This window comes from Trichosurus vulpecula, chromosome 7 (assembly GCF_011100635.1).
Source record: "Trichosurus vulpecula isolate mTriVul1 chromosome 7, mTriVul1.pri, whole genome shotgun sequence".
Taxonomy (NCBI): domain Eukaryota; kingdom Metazoa; phylum Chordata; class Mammalia; order Diprotodontia; family Phalangeridae; genus Trichosurus; species Trichosurus vulpecula.
In genome coordinates, this window is record NC_050579.1 from 256,526,077 (window position 1) to 256,549,369 (window position 23,293).

The 23,293-nt window shown below is 38.1% G+C and overlaps 1 protein-coding gene across 1 annotated transcript; it reads left to right on the forward strand.

Moving 5' to 3' along the window:
- Positions 1-3,082: 3,082 nt before the first annotated feature.
- Positions 3,083-4,033, forward strand: LOC118857213 (olfactory receptor 2T27). Its single transcript, XM_036767869.1, has one exon. The coding sequence runs from the start codon at positions 3,083-3,085 to the stop codon at positions 4,031-4,033; it is 951 nt and encodes a 316-aa protein (XP_036623764.1).
- The last annotated feature ends 19,260 nt before the right edge of the window (positions 4,034-23,293 follow it).

A 23,293-nucleotide genomic window follows, 5' to 3' on the forward strand; every position in this document is an offset into this window, starting at 1 on the left:
AGCCTCACTTTCTCCTCCAGAGCCATCTGGGTCCAGTGGCCAGATATTCATCAGGATAATTGGAGATGGCCCAGTAAACAGTGGGAGACCCTGGTCCTTTTGGGCTAAGGTCTTTTCAGTTTCTTGTGTTGAGTGAGGTAATGCTCATTCAGTGAATAGGCCTCTTTAAAAAAATAATCAAACTGGGAGGGGAAGACCCTCAGTGTTGCTGTCCAAAAGAGAAGCAATTACTATTTACATTCACTGTGAGCTGGGGGGGGGCGGTGCCCAAAATAGTCGTTAAGTGGTGCCTGGGCAGGGACCTATTGTTGTCCAATCTATGAGCTCCAAAGTGAAATGGGTTGGAAAGAGAGAAAGAAAGGTAGGAAGGAAGAAAGGAAGGAAGGAAGGAAGGAAGGAAGGAAGGAAGAAATCTAGGCGGTAAACCTCAAGTTAGAGGATATATGAAAGAAGAGCATCTGAATGGAAAGTCTGGTTGAATCCAGATTATAGAATGCCTTGAATTTTAGGCTTGGGAGTTTGCATTTCTTTTAGTAGGCAATGGGGAGACACTGAATGTTTTTGAACTGCCAAGTGATATTTTCAGACTTGTAAATTAGAATGAACAATCTGACAGTGGTGTGTAGAATAGTTTGGAGAGGGAAGAAATTAGAGAAAAGGAAACTAGTTAGAAGGCTATCCAACTCCATCCCTAGAAGTCCTTTTGATGGATTCACTTACACAACTGCCAAAGTGTTCATAAAGACATGACTAATATTTTTTACGAAGTTTAAATTGCCCAATTCTACCAAATATACTGAAAAGACTATTTGTTTGATCAGATTGAATTTATAGGCATGTAGACTTTGTGAAGATATGCTTTAGATTCACAGTTCCATGAAGTTCACACATTCTTTAAATTGGGAGAAGAGAGTAAAGATATAGAATTGGGAGGAAGCTAATGTTTAAATCTAAGTAATTGCCATGTAGTTATTTTTTTTAATCTTCCTGACTAAAAGGAATGCAAGGGAACTCTCCAGGATATTGTTAGCACATTTCATGAAGGGTCAGGGTTGGGGACAGTCCTGTTCTTAAAAAAGGAAGCCTACATGGATCTTTGGTCCCTTTTGAACTCTGACAACCTCTGTGGACCAGTGACAGCTCTAGGTCTTCAAAATCATTTATAATTTCTGAAAGATGATGATCCTAATCCAAGCCTTTTTTGGCTTGGGGGCGAGGAGGACTTTTACTTCTTCAACATTATTGCTAAATCTTTGCTTTTAGTTTTCCTGGCAGTTATCAGAGTGGGAAAAAAGAAGGAAACCAAAGAAGAACATTAAGGTAGACAAATAGATGCTAAAAATTACTGATTTGAAACTAGGTGCAATTATAGAATGTGAGGATAAGACAAATGGGAGAAGAGAGAGTGGGAGAGATTATGGTACATAAATATAAGGCACACAGCAGATTTGGCTGATATAGTTCCTTATATTTAATAATTACTTAACCAAATTGACCAAACACTTCAGTCTAAAGACTTGCACCATCTAGGAATATAGACTCAGCCTCAAGAACAAAAAGAGAAAATGTTAGCAAGGAAAGAATAGAAATTATATAAGCATCAACTCACAGAATCAATTAACCTATTAACTGATCTACATGGTGAAACCATTTTGTGGGTACAGAAATAGGAAGAATAATTCAGTGTTGAAGACACATCTACAAAAACAATTCAATTCAGTTAATTTTGCTTTAAATAAACAAACATTTTAGTGGTTTTCATGTGGAAATATGTACAAAGATAGAGCACAGACACAGCATGAAATATAAAGGAATTTATATTCTAATTGTAGAAAACATACACAACTAAGTATGATAACAGGGAGAATGTGATAAGAGAAAATGAGGTGCTTTAAAAGTGTCCTAAGAAAATTTGAGGAGAAGAAAACTTTTATTTGAAGGAAGAGTGTGGTTGGGGAATCAGATTCACATTTTCTTGTCGCTGACCTTCAGATCAATTACCCTTTGCTTCTTTCCCCACCCATTTCCTGAGGTTTCTTTTGCACTTGAGAAAGTGGGACCAAATTACCACTCCTTTAGTTTTTAATCATATCAATGTCATAGCTTTCCCTCAAGGAACTAGTAGATTGTAAATTACATTCCCTTATACAAAGTACATTAGTTGAAGCATAGATTATTCCTCTGTGTCTTTCTATTCCTTTTAATAAATGCTTATTGATTTATTCAGGTCCTTAAAGACAACAATTATATCATATGTATCTTTGTTCTTAAAGGCCTAGGAAAATGAACATTTATACATATATACGTACACTCCTAAACACATACATACATACATATATTACACATACATAAATTGGGTTAGGATTGTAGAACAAAATCAAAATGTATGTTTCATATCTTTATGAAAACCCAAAAAATATTGTGCCTTATATTTATGTACCATAATCTCTCCCACTCTCTCTCCTCCATCTTTATCTTTCCCTTCCCTTTCCTTTGCTTTCTTTGCCTTGCCCTTCCCTGTTTTGCTTTGCCTTGCATTTTATTTACCTTTCTCTTGCTTCTTCTTCCCCTCCTCTTCCTCCCTCATGGTCAAACAGGTAATAAGTAGTAGATTGGGGATTGAAAACAAGGTTTTCTAGCTGAAAATATACTTTTTTCGGTCAGAAAGAACTGTATTTGCCCTCTTCAAACCATTTACCTTAACTTAGATGTTTTTTATAAGAGGAGAAGGTAGTTATTAATGCGGAAAGTATTATTTATTAAGGGCAGCATACTACAATAGCAATCAGTAAAACTTGGGTTTTATTTCTAGAAAAAGAAAGCAAAATCCATAGCTTTGTAGTTTCATAGATTAGAAGAATCAGAATGACTACCACTAAATGGGAGTCAATAATAAAATATGCTTCTCAAGTAATGGGAAAATTAAATATTGGTATTTTTTTAGAGAAGCTGTAATGACTTTGCATTGGAATTAATTTCATGACCTTAGAACATGTTTTAAGAAATTGAGGTAAATGGCCCAGGCAACTAAGAGTTCTATCTTCTTTTCTCCAATCTCCAGGTCTACTGCCATTCTCAAATAATGGAATGGGGAAACTATTCTATGTATGCAAACTTTATACTCCTTGGGTTGTTCAGCAGCACAAACTTTCCATGGTTTTTGTTCTCTCTCATCTTCCTGGTCTTTGTGATCTCAGTGGCCAGCAACACTATTATGGTCATTCTTATCCACACTGATCCCCGGCTCCACACTCCTATGTACTTCTTGCTTAGTCAACTATCCATTATGGATATCCTCTACGTTTCTACCATTGTGCCCAAGATGCTAGTGGATCAGTTGCTGGGGCAGAAGACCATCTCTTTTGCAGGTTGTACTGCCCAGCACTTCCTCTACTTGACCCTGGCAGGTGCTGAATTCTTCCTCTTGGGCCTCATGTCCTATGACCGCTATGTGGCCATCTGTAACCCTCTTCGTTACCCTATCTTAATGAGCCGCAAGGTATGCCTACTGATTGTGGCTGCAGCATGGCTAGGTGGCTCGGTGGATGGCTTCCTATTGACCCCAGTCACCATGCAGTTTCCTTTTTGTGCTTCAAGAGAGATCAACCACTTCTTTTGTGAAGTCCCTGCCTTACTGAAGTTGTCCTGTACAGATACCTCAGCTTATGAGACAGCTATGTATGTCTGCTGTATCATGATGCTCCTAATCCCCTTTTCAGTCATTTCTGCCTCTTATACTCGCATCCTCATAACTGTTTATCGGATGAGTGAGGCTGAGGGGAGACGCAAAGCGGTGGCCACCTGTTCTTCACATATGGTCGTTGTCAGTCTCTTTTATGGAGCTGCCATGTACACCTATGTGCTTCCCCACTCTTACCACACCCCTGAGCAAGATAAGGCTGTGTCAGCCTTCTACACTATTCTCACACCCATGCTTAACCCGCTCATCTATAGCTTCAGAAACAAGGATGTTAGTGGGGCTCTAAAGAAGGCATTGGGTCGATGTTCCTCAAAGAGGATAAGGACCTTCTGAAGAGTCGATGGAGGTGTTTCTAAGTATCTTAAGGTAAGGTACTCATGGTCAGGCAACCTTTAGCTAGAAGGCTAGATAAATTCCGAACATGTTAGGCTATTATTTGGACTTCTTTGGAATTAGATTTGTAGGCTGGGTGATTCCTGAATCTTTGAGTAGGGTAAAGTCATTGGGAAAGAGAGGAAGTTAAAAAGTTAGGCAAATAAAGGTATCTCATCATTACTACTCTTCCCAACTACATTCTCCTAAAACTCCTCTACTCCACTTTGTCCAGCAAGGAGATGGGCTGTTTCGGCCTCCAAGACAAGTTCAAAAGTTTCTGATGGCGGCCTTAGTCTCTAAAGAGGATTTTTTTTATTTACATTGTATTTCTCTGATCTGCTGCCCCCAATCACCTTTAAATATTTATGCTTGGAATTGCAAAATTTAAGTTTAAATTTCATTTTTAGCTCTCTTATTGGCCTCAGTCACATCAATTAAGTTTATTGATTTTTCAATTCATGCTCTTTAACTTGTTGAAAAATGACCAAGACCTCAAAGAATTATGACTATCTTGTGCTTTAAAAATTGGAACCAACTCTTTATAAATTGATTCTGGGTAGTAGGGGCAACTAACTTGTATAGTGGGAGAGTGCTGGGCCTTGTATCAGGAAGACTCTTCTTCCTGAGTTCAAATCTCCCTCAGACACTTAATAGCTTCATGACCCCGAGCAAGTCACTTAACTGTGTTTGCCTCAGTTTCTCATCTGTAGAATGAGCTGGAGAAGGAAATGGCCAGCCAGTCTAGTGTCTTTGCCAAGAAATCCCCAAAAGGGGTCATGAAAAGTTGGAAGTGACTGAAAACTACTGCACAAAGGAGAAAGGCCAGAAACCCATAGAAATCAGACTAAACAAGCAATTAGAAAAAAATAATAAAATAACTCTCATCATTTTTTCCTCATGGAATACTTGTGTATTTAAAAATATACTGTGATGTACAGGGTGGAGACACAGGCAGGGAAGACTGGAAATGCTATGTTGGAGGAAAACATGCGTGTATGCAAGCTTAGAAGGACTTTGACAATGGTTGTGAAAGAGAAAAGGATAAATGACAGTTTTATACTTGTCCCCAGAAACTCACCAACAATGATAGCTGGAGCCACCAGGCCTCACAGTGGTTGCTACAGCCACCTGGGCCAAGCCTTCATTTGATTCACTGTATGACAATGGTCAATTTCCTCCTTTAATTCTGTTTTCCTATCTGTAAGGTGGAGATAAATCTCATTGTTTGTCTTTCTTCCTTGAAGGTATGTTCTGTAGGTAAAGGAGAGAACTTATTTGAAATTATTTTGAGTTTGTGAAGGTGCTGTAAACCATTAAGTATTATTAAATCCATTCTCCCTCTCTTCACTTGCAGATGGGGAAGAGGAGAGGAGAACCAGATTTTTTCCATTTTTATTATTGCCGTGTAAAGCTATGGAAACATATAGTTCTTTTAGACAGTCAGCCTTAAAGGAACTATATTAGGACATATGTTAAAAAAGAAATAGAACTATAGACTGTTTGAAAATTCTCATTCCACTTTTCTCACCCATCCTGGACCCTAGAATAATGCGTGCTTCAAATATGCATTTATTAGTCAAGATAACATGATAACAATATGACAACTATGACATACTTTATGAACAACATCATGTTCTACCTTTCCCAAGGTTTCCTTGTGAGTTGGGAGCTCAGGAGACCTTTTCTTGATTCTCTCCCTTCTCTGAAGAATGGAGAAAAGTAGATCCAATTTATACTGGGAGGGCAAGCCACAGGCGCTAGACATTAGAGACTAATTAACACCTTATCCTTTTAGGAAATTAAGTGATTGCCAGTGGTCAAGGACTGATATCTACAGATTCAGAGTGTAGTGACTTGTGTCATAGTTGTAGTGTCACTTGAGTTAAGGAGTTGTGGTAGCTGAGGCTGAGGATGCTACACTAAGTCTTTTTAGCTTCTCCTTTATCTCTATCCCCCTTCTTACTCTAGTACTCTATTTTATTTAGCAAAAAAATAGTAACTGCTTCTCTTTTGGCCAGGAACCCTGATGGTCTTTATCTCTGTTTGATGGGTTTTTTTTTAAAGTTTTGATTAAAGGAGTCATCGCTTGATTAACTTCTTAAACAGGCCTATTCACTGGATGAGTGTTACCTCACTCAAAGTGAGAACCTGAAAAGACCTTAGCCTGAAAGGGAGCAAGTTGTGTTACAGAGTCCATATCATGGAAGGGAGATGAAGAGGCAATATTTATCTAAAGGAGAAATGTCTTACAATCTTAAAAGGTTTAACCTTCATTTTTTGTATGTTTTTTTCCCCATTTTCCCACTGTCAGAATCTGGCTTTATGAGTATCAATGAAATTCCAGCCAAGAAAAGGTGATATGTAATTAACGGAGCTAGAGACTCCTTTGCTTTGACACAGTAACCTAGATCTTTCTTTACTTGCAAGGGCATGGAATTCCACAAACGGTGCAGCTCCCCTCTGCTACCAGTAGTGGATCCTAAGAAAGAAAGAGAATATTGATTCAAACTCCAGGCAAGACTTTGCTACTTTAGCATCTTAGTTCCACCTCCTCCAAATTTTGCCCCTCAGTGGTGTTTGCCAGGTACTCCCCTGCAACTTTCACATATATTCACTTTTTAAGAATAGTCCTAATCATTAGGTCTGTTTGCAACAGCATTTTCTGCCTTATGTTATTAACTCCTGGGCCCATGATTTCCAGCCCCTGTTTTGTGATAGTGCAGTGACTCTAATAATTTATATATATATATACATATATATACACACATATATGCGTTATATATGTGCATATATATTAAATATAAATGTCCAAAAACATGATTTTAATTAACATTAAAATATAATGAGTTCTCTACAATCATGAAAGACATATTACTATGCAAAGAAACGTTGAACACTTGCCAACTGACCCCTCTTTCCTCCCATTAAGGTTTTTTGTCTTCCTTAAGACAAAGCTGTCTACTGTTCTCTTCAGGGTCCAGATGTTGTGAATCTGTTTAGTAGGTAACATCCTCCAGCATGTAAAGGCACAATGGCACATTTAAATGGACAGTGGTTAAGTATCCATTTATTTCCAAATATTAAATTAATGCAGTGATAAACCATAGACTGAAGGATATAAATGTCATATAAGACTTTGAGGGAAAGAGTAGAAAAGAGAGATGTCTTGAAATCAAACAAATAATCTTAATCTCTCAGGTCCTCAATCTCTTTGTCTACAAAATAGGAAAGATTCCTTATCACTCTATAGTCTGTGATTCTTTGCAGTGCTAGAGCATCACAACTGCAAACATTTTGTGATATTGGTCCTAATTAATATGGACCATTTCTCTTTGTTCTATCATTGTTTCTTATTTAATATAATGTCTAGTCCATCAATTTGGAGGTACTTAGAGGAGAAGAAGCAGGGAGAGGAAGAAAAGGAAGAAGGAGGACAAAGAAAAGGAAGAGGAGAAAGTAAAAGAAGAGGCTAGGAAGGAATTTGGTAGAAGGAAGAAGAAAGGAGGAATAAAAAGGAGGGTTAGTGGGGAGGGAAAAAGAAGAAAAGGAAAGTGAGAAGAGCACTATTAGTGCACATAAATAAAGTTGTTTCTCACCTATTTACATAAGAATATTCAAAAATCACCACTATGTTATACTGCACAACATCTTTGCCCCACCTAGTTTCATAAAACTAACTTGAATGAGAATCTTCTACCTAAAATAGCAGCCATTTGCATGTTTGGGTTATCTCTGCTTATTAAAAAATTCTTATATTAAGTCTAAATCTGAATGTTTAAAACGTCCATGCATTAGTCTTTGTTCTGCCCTCTGGGGCCAAACAGAACAAGGCCAATCCTTTTTTAAGTGACAAAATTTCAAATATTCAAGGCCAACTATCACATTCCCACTAGTTATTCTCTTATTTAGGGAAAAAATCATCTTAATTCTAATTGTCAAGCCAAGGTATCACTTGCTTTTGTTTTAGAAGACAGTAGGCATACTCAATATTAAAATATTCAGATGGATCTGTGATTTCATTGATGTAGGACATCCCTCTTAGCATACATATCACAGACAATGTCTCTTGCTTATTCTTGTCCTTATTTTCCCAACAGAGAATCCACCAACCTGCTGGGGAACCCTTTTCAGGAGAATGACAGTGGAATCTATGGGCTGTCCATTTGTTAGTTCATTGAGACCTTCCCCCATGATTTCCTCCAGTATTCACATCTCACATGAAGAGGTAGCCCTTCTTGCCAAGAAAAATTCTCCATATGCAACCTGAATCTTCTCTCCTACCATCTTCTTCAGCACATTGCTTCTTCCATCATCCCCATCCCCACTCTTTGTAATCTTTAATTTTTCCCTCTCTCCTGGATCTATCTCATCTGACTACAAATGTGCCAACATCTCTCCCATAATTAAAAAAAAGCTGTCACGACATACTTTATCTCTTCTCTACATCATGGTTAAACTCCTTGAGAAAGCTGCCTATACTTGGGGCCTCTACTTCCTCTCTTCTCACTTGCTTTGAAGTCCTCTTCAGTCTGGCTTCAAACTTCAGAATTGAAATGATTGCTCTTTCCAAAGTGACTAGTGATCTCTTAATCTTATGGCTTTTTTTCATTCTTCATGCTTCTTGACCTTTCTTTAGCTGTTGACACTATTAATCATCATCTCCTGTATACTTTCTCCTATTTAGAATTTTGTGATACTGATCACTTCTGATTCTCTTTCTACATGTCTTACCATTCATTCCCTGTTTCCTTTGCTGGATCTTCATCCAGTTCATATCCATTAATCATGGGCATTCCTCAAAACTTCATTCTGAGACCTCTCCTCTTTCCCTATAAAGTATTTCACTTGCTGATCTTATCAGATCCTACATGTTTATTTATCAGCACTATTCAATTGATTCCCACATCTACATATCCAGCTCCAATCTCTCTCTTGACATCTAGTCTCATATTATGAACTGCCTTTTAGACATCTCAGATTGATATAATCTCAAATTCAATCTGCACAATATAGAATCTATTTCCCCCCACCCCAAACTTTGCCTTCTTCTCAACTTTCTTATTACTGTGTAGGATACCACCATTCTCCTAGTCACCTAAAGTCAACATTTTTGCATCATCCTTGACTCCTCACTCTCTTACTTCCTAAAATCAATCTGTCATCAAGTCTTATCATTTCTGCCTTCACATCATTTCCCAAACATGTCCCATTCTATTTACTTTCACAGTTGCCATCCTGGAGCAGGTCCTCATCATTTCTTGCATTCAAGAAAGTTTCCAAGTTTCCATGATTCAAGTGTCTCCCATTCCAATCCATTCTTCAGTGGGCTGCTAAAGTGATTTTCCTAAAGTGAAGGTCTAACCATGTCACCCTCCCCAATCCCACTCCATTCAATAAATTTCAATGGATATCTATTACTTCCAAAAATAAATATGAAATTTTATGTTTTGGCATTCCCATTTTTTCTAGTTTTGTTAATTCTATTCCTTTATATATTCACTATGATCCAGGGACACTGGGCTGTTTACTATTCTTTATATAGGGCTCCCTTGGCTTCCTTAAAGATTAGAATAGCTTTTTTTTCAAGGTTCAGTTGAATTTAGTAGGCTCTCTTACATCATACATCATAGAAAGAACTTCACTCAAAGACCTTGCTGAAAATGTAGCATGGCATCAATATACCAAGTAAAGGAAAACTGTTATCCTGACTCAGTATGCAAGAACCTGGGCTTGATCTTCATAGTGTTTTTCTCTATTTCATCTTGCTAATGAAATCCCTAGGTGTTGCTCCATTCTGACTCCTTTTGAAGGAGGCCTTGCCCTCCTTTACCCATCCAGTGACTGGATTCACTGGATTAAGTTTCATTTATAGTGTATTTGTCTTTTATGTACATAGTATTTCTGCATTGTCTCTGCCTTTATAAAATAAGTTTTTTTTGAGAGCAGAGACCATGTTTTTGCCTTTCTTCATATCTCCAGTGCTTAGCACAGAGTAAGTGCTTAATGACCTGGGAGTCTAGGTAGAAGACTAGCAGGAAGAGTACAGGTTAGCTTCCCCACTACACTTCCACTGCAAAGATCTAGAAAACACACCATAATGAATTCTGATGAGGAAATCCAGAAAAAAAGTCTCAGTGAGTCATTGTGCAAGGGCAAGGAGGCTTAGAGAGAAAGTCAGCACACAATAGTCCCACTAGGAATATGCTGTACATGGATCACTCCAGTGTCTGGGGCTGAAAACATGGGCACCAGAGCAGGAAGCACAAGGGCAGAAGGGAATCCTGCACTAACACAGAGTGCAGGAACGGGTAATATCCGATAACTCTATCACCTACTAACCAGATCCAGGGTGAACTGATAAGGGACCTATGGGTGGTGGGGAGAAGCAGTCACTATCCTTGGCCCTAGCCACATATTAGCTGGGCCTTCTCTAATCATCCAGATCTATATCTAGTGAGATATTTTACATTTTCTTCTATTTTTTCATTCTTTAGATTTTGTTTGACTGGTTCTTGATGCTTCGTAGAGTCATTAGCTTCTACTTGCCCAATTCTAATTTTTAACAAGTTATTTTCTTCAGGTAGCTTCTGCATCTCTACTTCCATTTGACCAATTTTACTTTTCAAGGAGTCATTTTTTTTCTCTTAGGTTCTGTAATATTTCCTTTACCTCTCTAATTCAGCTTTTAAAATCCTCCTTGAGCTCTTCCAGGAATGCTTTTTGGTCTTGAGACCAAATATTCCCTTTTGAGGTTTCAGACATGGGTATAGTGTCAACGCTGTCCTCTTCTGAATTCATATTTTGATCTTCTCTGTCCCCATAATATGATTCTATGGTCTTTTTTACTTTTCTAGTTTGCTTTCTTTTTTCCTGGCTTTTAAAGTGGACCTCTGCTTCTGGGGCCCAGGGGGTTCTGTCCCTAGCTTCTTGTGTTGGGAGCTAGGGGCCTGGTTATTGGCCTTGTACGTGGTGGCTTTTAGTTTTATCAGCTAGAAGCCATATACTGGTGCAGCTCCCCTGGTGCTGAGCTGGAACTGGCTCATGTGTGCCAATGTAGAGGCCCATTGAAGTCTTTCTGAGTTTCCCCAGGGCTACACTGAAGCTCACAGTGTGAGGTGTGGGGGAGGGGTGCTCTGGCTGCTGGAAGTCTCTTTCCCTATGGCTGCGCTATAGCTCAGGTGGCTTCAGGCGTTGTCTGTGCTAGTGTTTGCCAATTCCCCTGGCTGTGTGAAGGCAGGCCTGGGGTCCTGATGTTGGTGTTTGCTGACTCCACGCCCCCCCCCACCCCAGGGCTCAGGAACTCCCACTGGACTGCTTAGGTATGGCTTCTTGGGATGCCTCCCTTCTTGCATTAGTCTCCTTCCACCACCAGAAGAGGGGCCCATCTCCCTAGCTTCCTGAGCTAAAAGACTGATGTGCCCCTACTTTAGGCTCCACTATTTCAGAGTTTTTCCTAGGGCAGTATTCTCTGGGTTATTCAAGGGAGGGATGAGAGCATTTACTCTGTCATCATGGCTCCCAGAAGTGTAAGAAGGTGACTTTGAAACATTCAGTCTATGGGCTGATAACCCCAGGAGTAACTGCTGTTGTGGCCACAGGCTCTGTGTTTCTGTCTCACCTAACTCCAACAGACTCCTGTCCTGTGCTGAGAGGCCTGGGGATCAACACTGGGGGAGGAGGGGTGATTCAGCTCACTGGGCCTGCTTCCACTCCAGTATGGTCATATATAGCTCCTCATGCTCAGCACTCTCCCAGTCCAGTGCCACAGAAACTTCCCATAGACCCTCCAGAGTCTCCTGGGCTGGAAATCTGCTGCACTCTGTCTCCTAGTGGATTCCACCTCTCTCAAATTTGTTCAGATTCACTTTTTAAGAGGTATCTGAAAGAATTTGTGAGAAAGCTTGGCTAAGTCCCTGCTTTCACTTGGCCATCTTGGCTCCATCCTCCAGATCTATATCTAGCCACTGGGCACAGATAGCTCTGGAGGAGAAAGTGAAGCTGGTGATTTTGCACAGCCCTCTTTTGCTCAAATGAATTCAATTGCAAGTCATGCCATCATCTCCCATATGTCATGGTCCTCTTGGAGAATTAAGGACAAACCACAACCTGTGAGTAGTCTGAGCAGCCTGAATTGGGACCCAGCGGGCCAGTTCTAGTTGAGCAACTCAGTCTCTTCCCTTCCCCCACGCTCCCCTCCCCTCCCCTCCCTTCTCCTCTCTTCCCCTCTCCTCCTCTCTCTTCCCCTCTCCTTTCCTCCTCCATGATGACCCTCCATGGGGCATCATGCTCTTACATGTGGGTGTTCTGTCCAAAGAAAAGTAAATTTTAATGGCCAAAATTGGCTAGATTTCTTTCTCAAAGACGCTGCCTTAAACCCAATTCACCCTGGATCTCATTGATTGACCAACAATAGGTTCTTGCCTAGGCACCACTTAACAGTTACCTTTTGGACCCTCCTGGCTCAGATTGAATGTAAATAGTAGCTGTTTCTCTTTTGGCCAGCAACCCTGAGTGTCTTCCCCTCCCAACTTGGTTCTTTTTCTTCTCTTTTCAATTAAGGAAACATTCCTCAATTTACTTCTTACAGAGGCCTATTTACTGAATAAATGTTGCCTCACTCAAAGTGAGAACTTGAAAATACCTTAGCTTAAAAAGGCCAAGGTCTCCTACTGCATCCCAGGTCATCTCTAAATGTCCCAATCTATATCTGGCTCCTGGAACCAGATAGTTTTGGAGGACAAAGTGAGGCTGGTGACTTTGCACAGACTTCCCCCATGGTCCTCTTCAAGAACGAAGGACAAATCACAAGATGCATAATAAATGAAGAACATTCAGAAGCAAACTGTAGTGGCATGGCTACATGATCCCAGGAACAGAGCAGGACAGTGTTCTAGGTTTCACTCCAGTTTGAAGCCTGTAGTGCAATAACCAGGGCAGGAGTCTCAGATCAGAGGAGTTGTGGAGTTCTGCTGTTCTGATGCTGCAGTGCCTTCCTGTGGCAGAGTCTAGCTGTAGTTTCCTAAAACTTCCAACAAAGCAGACAGACATAGACCTGAGTCAGTAGCATTCAAAAAGAAAACCAGGATGGTAGGGAGCTAACTTAACCCTGAATCACATCAATTTCAAAGCACTGAAAGTTTGCAGGTCCCACTTTGAGTTGTGAAAGCAGTAGAAGGACATAAGTGGATAGAAGCACAGCCCAGACATTACTTCCCCCTCACCCCCCCCCCCCCACAAAGTATACAGAGCCAAACTCAAATGTCAAATCTGAAGTCAGGAAATAGGTTGGAAGGATAAACAAATAAACAAACAAAAGAATCCCACAATAAAGAGCTGTGATGGTGACAGGAAAGCTTAGGAAACAAACTCAGAGGAAAAGAATGACTCTAAAACATCTACACGCAAAGCCTCAGAGAAAAATGCAGCCTGGGTATGAATTCAACTAGAATTCAACTCAACACTCACATTTGGCTATTTTTTTTAGTAACAAAGGCTAATTTTGGCCTCAGTATCTGGACTTATTAAGGGCACCTTGGTGCTTGCTCTCTTATTATGTTCCTACTTATCTTTTGTATCATCTCTTTTAGGAATATTTCTTTTTCTTGTATTGGTGTCAGGAAGTTTAATTCCTATCTTTGATATGAACACTGAAAAAATCACAACCTCTCTGATTTGTAAAACAGAAATAATAATACTGGAAGTATTTGACCTTATACTTAGTAAAAGGAGTTTGGTAAAATGTCTTTTTTATCTCAATATTTAAAGACTATTTTTGCAGCTTTAAGTATTAATTGCTCCTTAAGTGTTTGAAAGAATTCATTTATAAAACAATATGAAGCAGAGATTATGTTCTTTGGTAGCTCATTTGCAGTTGACCACTTTCTCTTTCTAAGACTGGGCAGTTTAGGATTTCAATATTTTGTTTTGTCACTTTGGGTATTTTGTATTTTTATAATTATTTGTTTCCTTTGAACTCTGTTTTTATTACTATATATGTAGATACAGTAGTTTTTAATAATTTTCTTTATGTCTTCTCTGTGGGTTGTGAAATTGCCTCATTAATCTTTGTCTTGATAATTTGATTTTTTCCTTTCTTTTGATTAAGTTAGCTACTGATTGAATAGGATTTTCCAAAGACCAGTTTAAATTTGATCAATTCTACAATCTTCTCATATTAAATTGCATGTTTCTTTTCTACCTTCCAAAATTTCATTTGTGCTTGTTTAGAGGGTTATTAAATTTGTTGTTTTGTTTTTAAAATTAAATATAACTGAAGAATGTAAAGAAAATTAACATTTAAAGACATCTGAACTCTGGCAATGAAGTGACTAATCAGTAGCAGAAATGATAATGCAAGCAGACCACCAAAGAGTCTGGGACTTAGGGTCCAGGTTCAGGTATAGACATTTTTATCGGTGAAGCATGCCATTCTTCTCTTGCCAGAGAGGTGAGGAATGAGGCACATGTCGACAGACAATGATCAATGTGATTTGTTTTGGTTAGCTTTATTTCTCTTATAATAATGCTTCTACTGGTTTGTATTTGAGGAGTCCTTGTGAAGTGAGAGTAATGCTTGAAAAAAATAAATCAGTGAAGTATTTGTACTAATAATGAAACAATAATAAAAAAATTCCATCAAAGCCAAACCCATTTTCTATGTAATGTTAGGAGGTCTGGATGACAAAAGACAGGAATGTTAGCCAGATTGATGTACTACAGGGAGCCTATGTGCCCTCAGTCTACAACAATAGCTGTGAAGGCCTGGCACAATCCTTGAAACAGTCACCAATTGGGCTTTGAGGATATCATTGATGGGGTTGTCACTCTTTGCCAGTGTGACAAAGCTCTTCCTATGAATCTAATATAGGTGTGGAAAAAATAGGCTTTGAAAAAGTCTATTGTGTTTTAAATGGAGCTACTTTACTAGCCTTTAAACACAAATCATTCTGGCTTTCATTGAATGGCCAATCATAGCCCCAGCCCAAGCCTCTGTGTCATTGTCTAACTTTTGATGGTTTACAGGATTTCTTAAACTTTTTTCATTCATGACCCTACTGTGGGGTCTCACAGTATTGACTGTGTAAATAGCAATTGTTTTCTGTTCTGGCCAGAAACTGAGGGTCTTCCCCTCTCAGACTGATATCTTTATGATAATAAATTGGACCATTTTTGTCTCAATTCTTATCTAGCCCTTAGTCATTAAATGGGTGTGGCTGCAGACAAACTGAATCCTGGGAAAGACCATAATTTAGAAAGGCCAAGGTGGTTCACTGCATCCTGGGCCATTGCCAGTCATCTTGACCTTTGCCTTGCCACTGGACTCTGGTGACTCTGGAGGACAGAGAGAGGCTGGGGAGTTTACACAGCTCTAATCCAATTGACACGCAAGTCAAGACATCACTCACATGATATTATTCATCCTCTTTGAGAATGAAGGACCAACAATGAGGATGATCATGACAATAACAATTACAAGATATAGATGGAGAGAAAGAATAGGTTTGCAGGCTAACCCTACTTAGAATCATCATGATGACCAACACAGAAGATGACAGATGGAATGTGGCTTCTTTGTGTTCTAGTACCCCATAAGAAGGTGAGATATATTAAAACAAGTCAGATATACCAATACGTTGCCTGCTTAGAATGCTTTGGTACAGCTTAGAGATTCCTAGAGAATCAAGTAAAAAAGTACTTGAAATAATAAATAACATTAGCAAAATTGCAAGATATAAAATAACCCCATATAAATCCTCACATTCTTATGCATTCCTAACAAAGACCAATAGCAGGAGATACAAAGAAATTCCGTCTAAAGCTACTGTCGACATTATGAAATATTTGGAAGTCTACCTGCCAAAACAAACCCAGGACTACATGAGCAAAATTACAAAACACTTTTCACACAAATAAATTAATATATAAATAACTGAAAAAAAAACATCAGTTACTCATGTGTAGGCCAAGCTAATACAATAAAAAGACAATTTTACCTAAATTAATTAATTTATTTAGTGTCATACCAATCAATCTACCAAAAATTATTTTATAGAGCTAGAAAAATAATAACAAAATTCATCTGGAAGAACAAAAGGTCTGGAATATTGAGGGAATTAATGAAGACATGCCAGGGATACCAGATATTAAATTGTGTTATAAAGCAGCAATCATCAAAACTACTTGGTATTGGCTAAGAAAAACAGTGGTGAATCAGTGGAATAGGTTAGGTACACAAGACACAGTAGTCAATGATTATAGTAATCTGTTTGATAAACCCAAAGACTCCAGGTTCTGGGATAAGAACTCAATATTTGACAAAAACTGCTGGGAAAACTGGAAAACAGTATAGTAGAAAATGGGCATAGACCAATGTCTTATACTGTATACCAAAATAAAGTCAAAATGGGTTCACAATTTAGATATAAAGGCTGATAATATAAGCAATCTGGGAGAGTAAGGAATAGTTGACCTGTCAGATTTATGGTGAATGGAAGAATTTATGACCAAACAAGAGACAGAGAACATTATGAAATGTAAAATGGATAATTTTGATTACACTAAATTGAAAAGTTTTTGTACAAACAAAGCCAATGCAACCAAGATTAGGAGGGAAGAGGAAAACCAGTAATTTTTACAACTGGTGTCTCTGATAAAGGCCTCATTTCTAAAATATATAGAGAACTGAATCAAATTTATAAGAATACAAGTCATTCCCCATTTGGTAAATGGTCAAAGGATATGAATAGGCAGTTTTTAGAGGAAGAAATTAAAGATATCAATAGGAATATGAAAAAATGCTCTAAATCACTATCGATTAGAGAAATGCAAATCAAAACAATTCTTAGGTACAACATCATACCTGTCAGATTGGCTAACATGACAAATCAGCAAAATTATAAATGCCAGGGAAGATGTGGGAAAATTGGAACACGAATGCATTGTTGGTGGAGTTGTGAACCTTTTTGGAGAGCAATTGGGAACTATGCCCAAAGAGCTATAAAAATGTGCATACACTTTGGCCCAGCAATACCACTTCCAGGGCTGTATCCAAAAGGGATCATACAAATAGGAAAAGAACCCATGTGTACAAAAATATTTATAGCAGCTCTTTTTGTGGTGGCCAAGAATTGGAAACTGAAGGGATCCCCATCAGTTGGGGAATGACTGAACAAGCCGTGGTATATGAATGTAATGGAATAATATTGTGCTATAAGAAATGATGAATGGGCAGACTTCAGAAAAATCTGGAAACACATATACGAACTGATGCTGAGTGAGGAGAGCAAAACCAGGAGAACATTGTGCACAGTTTTGGCTACATTGTGCGATGAGTAACTTTGATAGACTTGGCTCTTCTCAGTAATACAAGGTACTAAGACAACTCCAAAAGACTCATGATGGAAAATGCTATCCACATCAAGGGAAAGAATTACGGATTCTGAATGTAGATCAAAGTATACTATTTGCTCTCTCTCCTTTTTTTGTTTTGTTTCTTCTTTCTCGTAGTTCATTCCATTGGTTCTAATTCTTCTTTGCAACATGACTAATGTGAAAATATGTTTAATGTGAATGTGTATACAGAACCTATGTCAGACTGCATGCTGTCTTGGGGAGGGGGTAATGGGGGAAGGAGGGGGAGGAAATTTAGAACTCAAAAGCTTGTGGAACTGAATGTTGTAAACTAAAAATAAATTAATTAAAATGCTAATAAAAAAGAATGCTTTGGTGCATATGGTGCTCTCCACTAAAGTGGGCAAATTAACAGTGAGTGTGAAATAATTAGAATCTATGAGTATTTTTAAAAATATGTAGTAATATAGCAAAACTGGAAACAGATCTTACTGGTTTTATGTGAGGACCTCCTACAACTGTTTGTCAAAAATATCCTTGGCTTTGATACCTTGGCTTGGTATCGATTCAGTGCAATAGTAAGAAATAACTTCATTCCTAAATTCAGAAAAGATGAAACAAGAATGGAATTTAGGGTGTTACTTAAATCTAAAGAGGAAAAAGATAAGCAGCCTGAAGACACTGAGAAATTACACTTAATACAAGTGTCACCTAATAATGAAATGGATGAAAAAACTAAAGCTTGTATCTTTTTCTTTCATTAAGATTTTTTGTTTTTTGGTTTAAAACACTCAGTTCTGCATGTTTTTGAGTTCCAGATTTTCTTCCCCTCCCTCCCCTCTCCCCTCTCTGTATTGACAATCAAAATGGGCTCTTAGAACTTAATTCAACCACATGCCCTTGAAGAGTTTGGCCTTTATTTCCTTGATTAAATTAGGAGTCCTTGATGCCGTCTTTGCCTCAAGGGAAAGCCTAGTTTAAATGGGCTTGAGTGACATGTTAGTGCCATCAGAGGCTTTTAGACCATATGGGTTTAAGTCGCATTTTTGTGACGATTTCAGGTCACGTGGGTGAGTCGCATGTGTGACTCACCCTTGATGCTGAAAAAGATATAAAACCAGAGGTTGGCTTTTTTTTTTTCAGAGTTCTGAGCCACAGCAGTAGTGACATGTGACTCTGAGCCAGCCGTTGTTGAGCTGCTTGACTGAACTCAGATGTTGGTAACTATAAATTGTATTTGGTCTGTTTGTAATTTGATTGTATTTACTCTGAACTTCATGGTGCTGGGTTTTCCCCTGAACTAAGTGAATGATATTTGTATGTTGGATTAAAGTAAGATTGTTAACCCCTTAATGTTGCTTTCTTTAGTAAAGCAGATCAAAAAAACCTGAGCCAGTTTCTGCCCTACTATTTCCCAATTTTCCCAGCAGTTTTTGTGAAATAGTGAATTCATAGCCCAGAAGCTGGCTTCTTTGGGTTTATCAAAGAGTAGATTGCTATAGTTGTTGACTACTGAATCTTGTGTACCTAACCGATTCCACTGATCCACTCTGTTTCTTAGACAGTACCAAGTAGTGTTGATGACTGCTGCTTTATAATACAGTTTAATATCTGGTATGGCTAGGCATACCTAGCATTTCTTTTCATTAATTCCCTAGATATTCTGGACCTCTTATTTTTCCAGATGAATTTTGTTATTATTTTACCAAGCTCTTTAAAATAAGTTTTTGGTATTTTGATTGGTATGGCACTGAATAAGTTAATTAATTTAGGAAAACTGCCTTTTTGTTATGTTGGCTTTGCCTAACCACAAGCAACTGATGTTTTTCCATTTATTTAGATCTGACTTTATTTGTGTGAAAATTGTTTTGTAATTATGTTCGTACAGGCCCTGGGTTTGTCTTGGCAGGTAGACTCCCAAATATTTTATAATGTCTACAGTAATGTTACATGGAATTTCTCTTTCTATCTCTTGCTGTTGGGCTTTGTTAGTAATGCATTGGAATGCCAAGGATTTACGTGAGTTCATTTTATAGCCTGCACCTTTGCTAAAATTGCTTATTATTTCAAGTAATTTTTACTTGATTCTCTAGAATTCTGTAAGTAAATCATCATATTGTCTGCAAAAAGTGATAATTTAATTACTTCTTTTCCTATACTAATTCCTTCAATTTCTTTTTCTTCCCCTATTGCTACAGCTAATATTTCTAGCACCAAATTGAATAATAGGGGTGACAATGGACATCCTTGTTTCACCCTGATTTTATTGTGAATGCATGTAGCTTATCCCCATTACACTTAACGCTTGCTGATGGTTTTAGGTAGATGCCATTTATAATTTTAAGAAAGGTTCCATTTATTCCTATGAATTCTAGGGTTTTTAATAGGAATGGGTGTTCTATTTTGTGGAAGGACTTTCCTGCGTCTATTGAGATGATCATATGATATCTGCTAGTTTTGTTGTTGATACGATCAATTATGCTCATAGTTTTCCTGATGTTGAACCAGCCTTGCATTTCTGGAATAAATCCTACCTGGTCATAGTGTATTATTCTGGTGATAAGTTGCTGCAATCTTTTTGCTCATATTTTATTTAAAAATTTTGCCTCAATATTCATTAGGGAAATTGGTCTACAATTTTCTTTCTCTGTTTTGACTCTTCCTGGTTTAGGTATTAGTACCATATTTGTGTCATAAAAAGAATTTGGTAAGGTGCCTTCTTCACCTATTTTCCCCAATAGTCTATAAAGTATAGAAAATAATTGCTCTTTAAATGTTTGATATAATTCACATGTAAAACCATCTGGCCTGGAGATTTTTTCCTAGGGAGTTGATTGGTGGCTTGCTCAATTTCTTTTTCTTAGATGAGGTTATTTAAGTATTTTACTTGCTCTCCTGTTATCCTGGGCAATTTATATGTTTATAAATATTCATCCATTTCCCTAAGATTGTCAAATTTATAGGCATACAATTGGGCAAAATAATTCCTAAGTATTGTCTTAATTTCCTCTTCATTGGAGGTGAATTCACTTTTTTCATTTTTGATACTGCTAATTTGGTTTTCTTTCTTTTTTTAAATTAAATTGACCAAAGGTTTATCAATTTTATTGGTCTTTTTCATAAAACCAGCTCTTAGCTTTATTTATTAATTTAATATTTGATTTCAATTTTATTAATCTCTCCTTTGATTCTTAGTATTTCTAATTTAGTATTTAATTGGGGATTTCCAATTTGTTCTTCTTCTAGCTTTTTTCGGTCTCATGCCCAATTCATTGATCTCCTTTTTCTCTATTTTATTCATGTAAGCATTTAGAGATATAAAAACTTCCCCTAAAAACTGCTTTTGCTGCATCACATAAGTTTTGATATGTTGTCTCATTATTGTCATCCTCTTGAATGAAGTTATTAATTGTTTCTATGATTTGTTCTTTGGCCCACTCATTCTTTATGATTAGATTATTTAGTTTTCAATTAATTTTTAGTTTATCTTTCCATGGTCCCTTATTACAAATAATTTTTATTGCATCATGATCTGAAAAGGATGCATTGACTATTTCTTTTTTTCTGCACTGGATTGTGAGGTTTTTTTTGTCATAGTACATGGTCATTTTTTGAGTATGTGCCATGTACTACTGAGAAAAATGTATATTCCTTTTTATCTCCATTCAGTTTTCTGCAGAGGTCTATCATATCTGCCTTTTCTAAAATTCTATTCACCTCCTTAACTTCTTCTTGTTTATTTTGAGGTTAGATTTATCAAGTTTAGAGAGGGGGAGATTGAGGTTCCCCACGAGTGTAGTTTGCTGTCTATTTCTTCCTGTAGCTCCCTTAACTTCTCCTCTAAGAATCTGCATGCTATATCATTTCGTGCATATATGTTAAATATTGATATTGCCTCATTGTCTATCGTGTCATTTAGCAGGATATAGTGTCCTTCCTTATCTCTTTTAATTAGGTTTATCTTTGCTTTTGATTTGTCTGAGATTAGGATTGCTACCTCTACTTTTTTTTGCTTCAACTGAAGCACAATATATTCTACTCCAGCCTTTTACCTTTACCTTGTGTGTATCCCTCTGTTTCAAATGTGTTTCTTGTAAACAACATATTGTAGGATTATGATTTTTATTCCATTCTGCTATCCACTTCGATTTTATGGGAGAGTTCATCCCATTCACATTTACAGTTATGATTACTACCTCTGTCTTTTTCTCCATCCTATTTCCCCCCATTTATGCTTTTATTTCTCCCTTCTCCCTTCCAATTTGCTTTTTGCCACCACCTTCCTCCATTTACCCTCCCTCTTGATTCCCCTCCCTTTTCTTACCTTTTTCCCCTTGCTACTTCTTCCCTCCCTTCTGACCGCCTCCCCTCCCTTTTCTTTCCCCTTTCCCTTCCTACTACCTGTAGGACAAGTTTGATTTCTATACTTATCAAAGTATGTTATACCCTTTTTGAACCAAATCTGATGAGAGTAAATCTCGAATGCTGCTCTTCTCCCTCCCTTCTTTTTCTCTACTATTATAGGTTTTTCTGTTGCTTCATGTGATGTAATTTACCATTTGCTACTACCTCCTTGCCTCTTCTTGCAGAACCATCCCTTTATATCTCTTTATTATTTTTTATTATATCAGTTATTTTATACTGACACTCATGGTCTATGTATATCCCTTTCAATTGCCATAATTACTGTACTATTCTCAAGATTGACATATATATATATATATATATATATATGTCAATCTTGAGAATATATATATGTCAATCTTGAGAATAGTACAGCTTCTACTTGCCCAATTCTAATTTTTAATGTTTTGTTTTCTTCCTTTAGTTTCTTTACCTCCTTATCCATTTGGTTAATTTTACTTTTCAAGGAGACATTTTCTCCATTTATATTTGGAATCTCCTTAACCATTTTGCCAATTTTACTTTTTAAAGATTTTTAAAGATTTGTTTTCATCAGTGAATATTTTTCTATTTTTCTTTTATCTCTCTTATTTGGTTTTTAAAGTCCTCCTTGAGTTCTTCCAGGAATGCTTTTTGGGCTGGAGACCAGTTCACATTCCCTTTAGAGGTTTCAGACGTTGGTATGGTGTCCATGCTGTCCTCTTCTGAATTGGTATTTTGATCTTCCCTGTCTCCAATAATAGGAATCAATGGTCTTTGGCTTTTTGGGCTGCTTTTTCATGTTTTTTTTTTTTCCTCCTGGCTTCTAAAGTGGATCTCTCCTTCTGGGCTCAGGGGTCTCTGTCCCAAGCTTCTTGTGCTGGGAGCTGTGGGCCTGGTTGCTGGCTTTGTGTACTATGGCCTCTGGTTTCATGAGGTATGGGGGGAGGGGTGGTCTGGCAGCCGGAAGTCTCCTCTTCCCGGGACTGCTCTACACCATGGGTGGTCTTAGCTGTTGTCTGTGCTGGTGTCTGCCACTTCCCTGACTGTGCAAAGGCACGTCTGGGGTCCTGGTGTTAATGTTTTCTAGCTCCAACCCCCCCCCCCCCGGGACTCAGTAACTCTCATTGTTCTGCTGAGGTGGGGCCTGCTGGGACACCTCTCTTCTTGCACTAGTCTACTTCTGCCACCACTAGAAGGGCCCTCTCCCCAATGTTTCTCACTAAAAGGCCCACTTCTGGCTCCTCTGCTTCTCCTTAGGGAGTATTCTCTGGGTGGGGAAGGGAGGGAGGGAGAGATGATTTACCTGGCCATGATGGCTTATGGAAGTTCAAGAAGGTGAGTTTCAAACCTTTAGGCTGTGGACTGGGGACCTCCGGGGTAACAGGCCCCATGACCACAGGCTCTGTGCTGGTGTCTCCTGTAGCTCAGACAAACTCCAATCCTGGGCTGAGAGGTCTGGGGCTTGATTGCTGCCATAGCCAG

Bases quoted from the DNA above. Each gene is read 5' to 3' on its own strand.
- LOC118857213 (XM_036767869.1), top strand. From the start codon at position 3,083: ATGGAATGGGGAAACTATTCTATGTATGCAAACTTTATACTCCTTGGG.